The following is a 12,592-nucleotide window of genomic DNA, read 5'->3' as shown; positions in this document are numbered from 1 at the left end:
GTATTGTCCGCAGCACCTTACGTTCAAACACTCCGAAAGCTCTCCGATAAGCCTCCTTTAACGTCCATGTTACAAGGCCGTATGAAGCCACCGGAAGAATCAGAGTGGTATACAGCGCGAGTTTTGTTTTCGTTTGCAGGCTACGGGACTTAAGTTGGTTACGAAGGCCGTAATAAGCCCTATTTGCAGCTACAATACGCCTTCTCATCTCGCGGGTAACATCATTATCGCGCGTCACTAATATTTCAAGATAGACAAATTCTTCTACCACTTCAAATTTTTCACCATCCAGCACCATTTCGCTACCACCACCACTAATAAACCCACGTTGATTGCCAGCGACCATGTACTTCGTTTTGCTGGTATTGATCGTAAGTCCAATCCTCGCTGTCTCCCTCTTAAAAGGCACAAAAGCCTCTTCCACGGCACGGCGATCAATCCCGATAATATCGATATCGTCCGCAAATCCCAGGAGCATATGCGATCTTGTGATAATGGTACCGCTTCTTTGCACACCAGCTCTCCTAATCGCCCCCTCGAGCGCCAAGGTAACACATGACGTCGATATTTCATCCGCAACCCTTACACTTGATTTCGATCCATCCAACGTTATACGGATCAGCCGTATCAGTTTCGCCGGAAAACCATGTTCAAGCATAATTTGCCATAATTCATACCGTTTCACTGAATCGCACGGCGCCTTCAAATCAATAAATAGAGGATGTGTCTGCAAGTTGTACTCCCGGAATTTATAAAGGATTTGTCTCAGGGTAAACATTTGATCCGTCGTTGATCGGCCCCCATGAAAACCTGCTTGGTATTCGCCGACGAAGGACTCTTCAAGCGGTCTCAATCCGTTAAACAGAATACGAGTCATAATTTTGTACGCCGAATTAAGGAGGGTTATTCCTCGGTAATTGGCGTACTCCAATGAGGACATCCAACCAGCTAGCAGAAATTTCCTCGTCTTCACATATTTTCGACATAATATGGTGCAGAACTTCATAAAGCTGCTCACTGCCATGTTTGAGAAGTTCAGCCGGGAGCTGGTCCTTCCCCGCAGCCTTATTGTTTTTCAGCTCTTTAACAGCTTTTTTAATCTCATCTAGTGTAGGCGACTCCACAGGTTGTCCACCGTCGCTAACACTTCCACTATTCGACAAAGTCTCGAAGTGTTGCTTCCATCTGTCAGCCACTTCGGTTTTTTTTCCTTGTTGGGTATTTTAATAATCACTGTAACCATTTGTTACATCTATTTAATCTAGCTCCATCTAGCTCCATCTAGCCCCATTTAATCTAGCTTTGTCAAGTTGACGCATCATTACTATTGCATTACCTTGACTACCAGCGTTATCCCAATGCGGTATTATGGTTCTGATGAATCGTACTAGCATATTGGGACTTGTTCTCCAAACTTCTGAGGGTTCTATCAGCCCCTTGTTGAAGAACTGTAATCTCTTTCTAAACATTGCCGGACAATGGCATAACAGAGGTTCCGAGTCTTCAACATGTATGCCGCAGAAACGACATACATCATCTTGAAGTTTTCCTAATAGCTTCAAGTGATATCGGCTCGGGCAATGGCCTGTTATAAGGCCTGTGTATGTGTTAAGATCTAAAATTTTGCGAGTGATAAACACGTTTGGTATGATGAAACGTTTAGACTGCCTCGCAATCAATGTGTTTTTCCAAATATCCTCTATTTTAGAATGTTCCCAAGATTTGAGTTCCATTTGAAGAGAACACGCAGATACACTACAAAATGGTTCGGGACCTATGAATTGTCGAGATGAACCAAAGAACCATGTCTGGCCAGCATATCAGCTTGTTCATTGTCTTCAATGCCACAATGACCAGGAACCCAATACAGGTTCACTTTGTTACGACTACCCAAGGTTTGGAGTGACTGAACACATTCCCAAACGAGTTTAGATCTACATATTGCTGATTTCAAAGCATTCAATGCTGCTTGACTGTCAGACATTATGCAAATATTCGAATGCCTATAATTTCTGCGTAAGCATAATTTAGAGCATTCAAGAATAGCCTGAACTTCAGCTTGGAAAACAGTTAGCCATTTGCCCATGGGAATCGAAATATTTATCCCTGGACCAGTCACGCCTGCTCCAACTTGATTGTTCAGCTTTGAACCATCGGTGTTAAATACAATTGATCCTGAGCGAATATTTGGTTCACCGTTTGCCTATGCATTTCGCTCAAGATTAATTACATCAAACTAATTGATGAGCTTCCAAGGTTGGCTGATATTTCTCTTCTTGATAACATCTCGCCAATCCAATCAACAATGCATACATCGAAACCTCGTTTCAACATAGCATTTTTCATTGAACTGTGATATGTGTTATCGAATGCTGCTTCAACAATGTCAAAGGAACGCTGCAAGTGAGATTTCTTTTGCTTCAAAAGATCTTTCCAACTTTGTAACTAGCTTGTGAAGCGCTGTTACTGAAGATTTTCCCTCCTGATACGCGAACTGATTTCCGCTTAGAGGAGTTTTCGTTAAATAGGATGATTTTCACCGGTTTTATCTGTTAGCAAATTCCCGTGTAGGTCGTTGCACATGACGGGAGATGGCGCTCTCCCCACGCCATTGACAGACTCATAAAACATCCGCATATCGTTCTGCTTCATTTTTTCCTGCGTCTCGCTAATCACTTGTTCTTCATATTCTTTCTTCTTCCTGTGGTGGGTTCGTTTTTCGGCTGCTCTTGCTTCCTTGTACCTATCTCTATTCGATCGGGTACCCGACACCAACATCCGGCTTCTGGCAACGTTCTTCTCGTCTGTCACTTTCTGACACTCCACATCGAACTAACCCGTCCTGGGTTGCAGTGCCTACCACTTCTCGTGCTGCTGTGCTCACCGCTCCATGGATCGACTCCCATAGATCCTTGATGTTGTCGCTAACGTTGATTGCACTTATCTGTTCGTCGAGCTTCTGGCGGTACTCAGCCGATACTCCTTCCGCCGACAATCGCTGGATATTGTAACGCATCGTTCGCTGTGATCTTTCGTTAGATACAGATGACAACCGTGATGGAATTTTACTGACAATGAGGTAGTGATCAGAGTCAATGTTCGGACCTCTGAATGTCCGCACATCGATAAACAAGCACTCTCCATAGGCTTTATCAAGATATTCATAGAACGTGTCCTTCACGTCATCGGATTACCGGGGTCGCGTCACCTACATCGCGCTGGTGGAGCTGCTACCTTAGGTATAGCTGACGCGATACAGCATTTCATTAATTAGCCGCTGGGTACCAGGCAGACGCTGTTTGAAACCCACCTCTTGGTGAACAGACGCTCGAGGCGTATCTTCTCACTCTAGCTGATGACAGAAGGACAACAGTGCCCAGGCTGCACTACCAGCTAAGTACACAACCCTTAGTTGGCGGTCTTTTGTCATCGGACGACCCGTGGAAGCGTGAGATAGGAACTTGTGGGGAACAGAGCTCTGTTGGACGCTTCTTCCTTGATGTCAACCCACCATTTTGCAGCCCAGAAGGAAAGCCCTTGAAGGAACGTGATTACCTCCAATACATCTTTCTAATCAAAATCTTCCACATAATGTGCATATTCACATATGAGTTTTCAAAGCATTGTAAAATAATTAAATTGGGTTTTTAGTCAATCTAATGATGAAGAAAGGCATCAACACTACTAGGTGGATCAACCAGGGTTATTTTTTTCTTAATAATCTTACTTCAGAAAACTTCACTAGAAGTTCTTATAACAATATATTTATAAGTTGTTCCAAATCTTCATCCAGTATTTTCTCTAATAAATATATGTAGGTACAAGGAAATTTTCTTGAGTTCAGGATTTCTTCGTGACTTTTTCTCGGAAATCTTGTCATCAATTTGTTTTATTCATCATATATTTCGTTTAAAAAATCACACTCAAAATAATACATGCAGTTGAATACAGTTTTCCACAATTTGTAATAATAATTATTGGAGATGTTCTCTTGTTGCACTTTAAGTTGTCGGTTTATATGCAGAACTTGCCGGGGTTGACTCCGATCATTGTATGGTGGCCACTTTTTCTGATTTGTTTTGCTATTTGGTGGGGTTGGATTTCTGCAATATAGAGTCTCTGTGTAATTATATTGTGTTTGAAAAAGTTTACAGGCTGTCCGCAAATTAAATATCTATACATCTTCTTCTCCCATGGCACTAGAATCCAATTGGAACTTGGCCTGCTTTTCAACAACAATTTCAAGTGTTCTATCAGCATTTCAACAGTTGTGAATTGAAAGCTTTTCTATGCTCGGTAATTGCATGAGTATTACTATGTCTAAAACTCGATTTGTGCAATTGCACAACATGTGAAAGATTTATTAGTTCGAAAAATATATTGGAGGGTAACCGCTTCCTTCGGTAGGGCTTGATCCCACGAAACCAGTACCCTAGACAGGTGTTTACCATACTAAGCTACGAAGGACCTCCATCGTCCTCCGCAGCACAGTAGGCTACTGAACAGCTATGCCTATTCGTTATTTTTCATTTAAATTCCTGATATGTCAGAATTTTATTATCAACTTAGAAAAGCTTTATTATAGATTGTGAAAATTCCAATGAAATACGCGTGAGGTAACAAATATAATGCATTACTAGAAAACATTCCAAATGATTCATCGTCTAGTCTATTTGACCTCATCAACGACAATGTATGCTCACTGCTATCGCTATCATTATTATTAAACAATACTATGAAGCATTATTCAATTCGTTTAGGTTTATTGAAACCCGCATTATTCATTAGCTTATTTGTTGAACAATGCGCATAGCGCATGAAATTGATCCCATTCGCATCCACGGTGGTATAGAATTTTCCTCTACCATGGTGTAGGTGTTGAGTTAGAAAGCTAATTGAATGAAATACGTTTGATTGATTACCTTTCTCGGTAGCTATTTGCGATGCAGATTGGAGAAAAAAAAAACCTTAAACAAATACATTCTATATGCAGATGAACGGTTCCATTGGACTAGTGTACTATGGGCTATGAATTTGATTTTAATTTTATATGACTATGTGGGTAAATTAAACATGTTCAAATGGTACTGAAATGTTCCACTCTCTCCGTTTAAAAAATTTGACGTAAATCATGATAATAATACTGATTATAAATAATTTATGTAGGGACACGGCAGGTATTTTCGTCTGTTCGTCATAGTCTCGAAAACCAATAAAAGAGACGCTTTTTTGTAAAACTCATACGTACCAAATCGTAAGTTTAGGAGAAACGTTCTGCTATAGTGGAGTTCTAGCAAATGTACGTTGCTTTCGTTGGTTTTAGCCCCTACGACGATGGACGGAAATACCTGCCGTGTCCCTACAATAGGTGTAACTATGTGATCCAGGCTGTGTTGAAAAATACGATTTCGTGTCGTTTGACTAATTGTTCATGTAGACACAGCACAGACAAACAGACGTAACTCATTGAACATACCCTCATCGAATTCATCGTCGTATAAACACTAATAACATCTATTGTTTTTACTTTTTACTGTACACCCAATATTTTTGTTCACGGTTGGTATTTTTTTATTTCCCGGTCCCCCTGTCACAGCTTTTTAAATACCACCTGAATTTTCTTTGATTTTTTGTGAATTTTTTCATGGGGTTAACTCATAGTTTCATAAACGCTAAAGGTCTTAATCGACAAAAACCCACCCGTGCGAAAAAAGAACTGGGTGTATCACGAACCAGATGGCGGTAGTGAGCAAACGTCAAACTCGAGTAAATCCGATGCAGGTGCCACGAGTGAGTAATTAGCCAACTGATGATTATTTAAATTGACCAGTACATCAGTGAACGATGAAAATTTCACAAGAGTTATGTTTGTCTGTGGGTACAGGTTCATCAAAATAAAAGATGTATTAGTTATAATATAAAGATGGTCGCTTCGGTTCCCTTTGTTCTGCTATCCGAAACTTGTTGGGTATGTATTTTTCGTTCCTTGACATTTGGCGCCATATCCTCGCCAGAAAAAGATGTTCCGGACAGCGACGACAACGACAATCTTTATCTTGTAACTACCTACCTGGATACTTATGCCTGATACCTATACCTGACGTATTGTAGAGCTCCATAACCATCGGTCTTGGGCGATGTTCTTTCAGTTTCCCCAAACGTTTAGGGTCCCAATGTCCGATTACATCGCGTGCAGCCAGCGTATCCGTGGACTTCCACGAAGTCGCCGGCCTCTATCCGGTTCTCTGTTGAATATTGTTTTCGCTATTCTTTCTTCCGACATTCGCACTAAGTTACCAGTCCGATGAAGTCTGCCGTGTTTTATACGATTTACACTATTTGCTTCGTTGTGTACTTGATACAGCTCATGATTCTTGCGTCTGCGCCACACACTTTTTTCTAGTCTCCCTTCATGTATTGTACGCAGCACTTTTCGCTCGAATACCCTGAAAGCTCTCCGGTCCGCCTCTTTTAACCCATACCTCATGTTCATGAAGAGCCACTGGTAAAATCAGAGTTTTATACAGAGCAAATTCCGTTTCCGTCTGCATGTTGCGGGACCTAAGCTGGTTACGTAATCCGTAAAAGGCCCTATTCACAGCAGCAATTCGTCTTTTCACTGGACGGAAAACGTCATTGTCACATGTCACAAGCGTTCCAAGATGAACAAATTCAAACACATTCCCATCAAGTACTACCTCAGCACCAACACCACTAGGTCTTCCTCTATCTCTTCCTGCCACTATGTACTTTGTCTTGGTAGAGTTATTGGATAATTCTCGTCGCCTCCCTCTTTGAAATCAATGAACAGATGGTGGGTCTGCAAATTGTACTTCCGGAATTTATCATGGATCATCCGCAGGCTAAACATCTTATCCGTCTTTGATCGGCCATCACGAAAACCTGCTTGGTATTCGCCGACGAAGGACTCCTCAAGCGGTCCTTTAAACAGTATACACGACAGAATATTGTACGCCGAGTTCAGAAGGGTGATCTCTCTGTAGTTGGCACACTCTTGTATGTGCCCTTCCTTATAGATTGAGCATATGAGGACATCCAACCAGCCGGCCGGCAGTTATTCATTCTCCCACATTTTCTGGATAATCTGGTGGATCGATTGATGCAGCTGCTCACTTCCGTTGCAGCTGCTCACAGCTCGACCGAGATCTCGTCCTTCCCAGCAGCTTTACTGTTTTTCAGCTCGTTTAAAGTCTTCTTGACCTCGTCCAGCGTTGGTGGTTCCACAGCTTGAACGTCGCCGACTATGTCTATCCTGCTCCTTAATACACACTAGGGTGGCTCAAATTAGTATGAGAAATACTTTTTTCAATTTTTTTGATGGGCTGCCCTTATTCGGTTCTATTTGATGCCTATGCTCTGGACAAAATTTCAGCCAAATCGGTCAACGTTTGTTCGGTGCTAAACTCGTTGGAAGCACCGCCCATGCTAATTAATAACTTCGCCGGGCAAACTCTAATCTTCTCGCGGTTTTCAGCATAACATTCTGTAATTAATTCCCTCATGGTATCATGGTTCATAACATTCTGTAATTAATTCCCTCATGGTATCATGGTTCTTGATCGTAAATTGTGCCGTCCAACTGCAAATCACTGTTTTTGGATGTTTCTGCATAAATTCTTCCATATAAACATCCAACGAGTTTAGCACCGCCCAAACGTTGACCGGTTTGGCTGAAATTTTGTCCAGAGCACCAGGGCATCAAATAGAAAAGAATAAGAGGGCGGCCCATCAAACAATTTGAAAAAGTGTTTTTTGAGCCACCCTAATACACACAGATAGAAAAAGTTGTTGAAATTTACACGAAAGTAATGCACATAAAGGGAATGCCAAAAAGAGTGTAAATTTAAACGATATTATCGCCTTAATTTATGCATTTTTTGCATTATGTCACTGACTTATGCTATAGAAATTGCATACATTTAGGGAGAACTTGTTGGAAAATAACCAGGTATCAGAACGTCGGCTCCAGGGGCACGTTCACCTCAATTTGGGAGATTTGTGCCATCATGAGGCTAGCCCAATTATACTTTTATGCCCAGGGAAATCGAGACAATTTCCAATCCGAAAATTGCCTAGACCGGCACCGGAAATCGAACCCAGCCACTCTCAGCATGGTCTTGCTTTGTAGCAGCGCGTCTAACTGCACGACAAATAGGGCCCCAGCGCTTATTAGTTTTATTATTTTTTTCTGTGCACCTTCATTTTCACCGTTCAACAAATCTTCCACCTGGCTGCCACCATAGTCTTGTCTGTCAGCAAACTCCCCTCTCGATCATTGCACATGGCGGGCACTGACGCAGTTTTATGCCGTGTGCCATTGACAGTTTCCTTTTTTCTTCGTTGGATTCGTTCCTCTTCTGCCCCTGGTACACTAGCATTTTTCTCGTCCGTCACACACTGGCACTCCTCATCAAACCAACCATTTCGTTGGCGTCGCTGTGCAGTGCCTAACACTTGCTGCGCTGTTATAGTCATAGTTTCGTGGATATTTTTCCACAATCTGTTGACGTCGCCAGATTCGGTAGCATTTGCTATCCGCTCGTCCAGCTTCTGGTGGTACTGTTCAGCAACTCCTTGAACTGACAAGCGTTGGATATTGAAATGCTTCGTTCTGTTTTTTTCATGAATTTGTGACGCTGAAAAGTCGTTCCCGAATTTTTGCAACTACAAGGTAATGATCCGAGTCAATGTTCGGGCCTCTGAAAGACCTTATATCTATAACATCCAAGAAATGTCGTCCGTCGATCAGCACGTGGTCTATCTGTGAGCAGATAGCAGATCCCAACTCGGATATTGCCAGGTGTGTTTGCGTATATTATTACTTCCGAAGTAGGTAGTGCTGAATGCCATTCCTCTAGCAGCAGCAAAGGTCACAAGTCGCAGACCATTATCCTTGGTAGCGGAATGAAGGTTTTCCGTACTAATGGCAGGGCGAAAGTAACTTCCTCTTCTGATCTGCGCATTTGCATCCCTGGTAACAATTTACTTCGTGTGTTGGGCACTCTCCGACCTCCGTAGGCCTTATCAAGGATCTCAAAGAACTCATCCTTCACGTCACCAGGCTTATCGTTCGTTGGGGCATAGATGCTGATCAGGCTATAGTAGAAGAACTTGCCCTTCATTCTCAACACGCAAATGCGTTTGCCTATCGGCTTCCACCGGACAACAAGCTTCATCTGCTTACCAATCACCACAAAGCCAACTCGTCGTTATAGTAGATGTGGTATTTAAATGAGGTGTTAGCATAGAGAACAGACATGGAGGCCCGAACAAAATTTCTTACAAAACATGTGTAAACAAATATACCGAACCTCAACGCCATTCGCTTTGACGCAGCCGCGCTGTTGTCATCTAGCGGCGACGGACGTGTGCGTGAAATCACTGTTTTTCAACATGGTGAAGTATAGGAAATATATTTTAAAATGCTTTTAAAATGTTCACTAAATTAATGATTTCGTGTGTGTTACTTCTACGTGAAGTTAAACGATTTACAATGATATGGAAATGCTAATATCATCTTCCAAACTTGGACGTACATGTTCATGATAGCATTAGAGGCGAAAGTATAGAATTGATAGTTCCGTTAGGATACGGCAGGCATGAAGAATGTTTTTTTATAGAAGTCGATTTGAAAGCGAGCGGAGGGCAATATTTGTGATGGCACATATCGCACGACCTTCCTTCTGCCAAGCTCCCGTATGAAGGGGGAGGGAAGAATATCAGTGTGGAAGCTGATATATCTCCACTGGCAAAAGGAAGGTGGTTTGACTTGCTCATATGCCATCGCGTGCGGAAGGATTTGCTATCGACGAGTACTGTCTCCAAATTTCTAATATGACATCAGCATTTAGTCGAATAGGATTTTTATTGCACAGTTCTGTTTTCTCATTGCGTCCGTCTCGTCGTAACACAGTAACACAGTAACACACACGAAATCATTAATTTAGTGTACTACCCTTGGTGGGGGCATCCATCAACTCAGCTGTTATTGGTCGACGGTACAGCAGCAGTGCCTTTTTCTGCTTTGTTCTCTCCGAGGCAGTTCCAGTTTTATCGGTAAAAAAAATTATATTGAACTACAAACGCCATATAAATTATTCTCAATGGTTGTAAAGGTTTAAAACTGTTGATTTTTTTTTTTTTTTTTTTTTTTACAAGGGAGAATGCATTTACACACTAACCCAGTACACGTGCATTGTAGTTGCCAAACTACCACACGGAAGTGTACTGGAGTGTCGGACTCGACCATACCGGTAATACCGACTAAACTCCCTTGGGCTCCACCATCGTTTCCCCCAGGAACTACCTCGCAGTACTACTTCTGGGGGGACGGCAGTACTAAGCGTACTCACTCATTATCGCTCACACAGGCACTCGTCCCACGCGAGACTGACTCGCACCCCATTCACTCCATTTGAGTCTTACTTGGATGCTCTCCCGGACGCTCCGCTGCCATGCCTCGAGGTGTCAATAGCGGTAACTGCCTGGGCCTACAGATATTGCGCTACGACACTCTGCCTCAGCACGAGCAGATCAATCACACCACTGCCGAAGCAGACCATACGCTACCCTGCCGAAGCAGGGACACTCCCCATGCACCACATGTGCACAACTGTAGGTGTGTGGGTACAACCCACTGCTACCCTGCCGCCGAAGCAGCTTCTCCAAAGACCATTCGCTCCATGTGACCCTTTTCAGGTGCTCACTCTAACACTCCACTGCAATGCCTCGAGGTGTCGATGGGATACCTCGACTCCTGCCTCAGCATGTGCAGTCCATACTCAGACTTCTGCTGCGCTTTGAGGTGACAATAGCGGCGGAGACACGCTATGACACTCCTGCCTCAGCACAACCAGATCACTCACTCCCTGCCGAAGCAGCTCACGCGCTACCCTACCGAAGTAGGTACACTCCACAACTTATTCTAACACTCCACTGCCATGCCTCGAGGTGTCGATAGCGGTAGCAACGCTACGACACTCTTACCTTAGCATGTGCAGTCCATACTCAGACTTCTGCTGCGCTTCGAGGCTGCCATAGCGGCGGCGACTCGCTATGACACTCCTGCCTCAGCACAAACAGATCACTCACTCCCTGCCGAAGCAGCTCACGCACTACCCTACCGAAGTAGGGACACTCCACATGCCAGTTGGCACTCCCTCCCTGGGCTTGTGCTTTTGAAGCGGCACACAGTCGCTTTGATAGAGTCCGCTTACGGGCACTTGTGGTTTTTTGGGAGGGATTTTAGCAGAGCCCACTGCTAAATCCCACCACGCCCTAGGCAGTTCTCCCTGACTCGCAGACAGCTGGGGAGGGGTCGTCAAGCCCTTGGTTGATTTGAAGCATTATCATTCACCTTTCCGATCTTTTTCGATCTCAAAACAACAAGGCAGTCTCAATTGAGTTGTCACATCCTATCCTAGGTATACAAGTGCGATAGTTTTTTTTTCATGGCTTGTTATGATTCGAAGAGGTTTTTGCCCTGTCCCTAAGGTTGCTCGTATCCCGGCCAGCACCACGGGGAGGTAGGGATAGGAGTTGCTGGGTAAGAGGTTAAGAACCGCTAAATGGGATCTCTTTTATTCCTTCAGGTACACATTACCCAGTATTTGTCAAACGTGATCTTTGAACTAAAATATCTTTTTATCAAAATACATCAATTAAAAGTAATTTGTTAAAAATATAAACGACAAGCATTTTAAAGCCTATTCAGATTTAACGTCATTTATCATAATAAATATCGAACTGGGATCTAACTTTGAGACAATATTCTCAAAGCTGACGATACTCGTCAATAATAATGGCGTTGAATTGAATTTTACATTAAGGAATTGCAATGCCTCTGGCTTCGACAATTAAATTTATCAAAGATACGAGAGCATTGTCAATATCACTTTTGTTATCCATAGGAATATCAACATCAAAATTCCTATCGATATATGTTTTATACAAATCCCAATCGGCTCTATGATAATTGAAAGTTGAGCTAATTGGATTATAAATGATTTCTTGTAACATTTTACAGGAAGGTGATCTGAGTCAAAGTCAGTATGAGTTACCAATTGGCCACATCATAGCTGACTTGAATCCGTTAAAACTAAATCAATTGTCGAACGATTTTGACCGGAAGAGAAACAAGTTGGTCCATTTGGATATTGAATAGTATAATATCCCGTAGAACAATCTTCAAATAAAATTTTAACGTTGCAATTACTTTGAGCATTATTTCTTGAACGGTGTTTGGTATTGAAGTCACCAATTACGAAAAAGGTGGATTTGTTGCGAGTCAGAATTTGAAGATCTGCTCTAAGCAAATTCTTTTGCTGCCCATTGCATCGGAAATGCAAATTTTCCAAAATTAGTTTCTACAGAAACACCCAAGGTTTCAAAAGAAGAAAATAATTTATGTTCGATTCCTCTATTAATTGAAAGGTTTTTCCTTGGCCTACCATATTGCACGAAACCAATCTGCTTTCTAGGTACGTTTGATTGGCTACAAATATCCTCGCGAATACATCGCTCAAGCTTTATCATATTTCAACCAACTCTTTGCCAATGTATTTTTTTCCAA

The 12,592-nt window shown here is 42.5% G+C and overlaps 1 protein-coding gene across 1 annotated transcript in view; it reads right to left on the bottom strand.

The window, feature by feature from the left end:
• Positions 1-3,871: 3,871 nt before the first annotated feature.
• Positions 3,872-12,592, bottom strand: part of LOC134220782 (venom carboxylesterase-6-like) — a 29,774-nt gene continuing 21,053 nt past the window's right edge. Inside the window, exon 4 of the mRNA XM_062699883.1 lies at positions 3,872-4,103. Within this exon, the coding sequence (XP_062555867.1) occupies positions 3,890-4,103 (214 nt within the window). The 3' untranslated portion in view covers positions 3,872-3,889. The remainder of the gene's footprint in view (positions 4,104-12,592) is intronic.

The sequence above is a fragment of the Armigeres subalbatus genome, chromosome 3 (genome assembly GCF_024139115.2).
Source record: "Armigeres subalbatus isolate Guangzhou_Male chromosome 3, GZ_Asu_2, whole genome shotgun sequence".
NCBI lineage: Eukaryota > Metazoa > Arthropoda > Insecta > Diptera > Culicidae > Armigeres > Armigeres subalbatus.
This window is presented reverse-complemented; position numbering and strand designations above follow the sequence as displayed.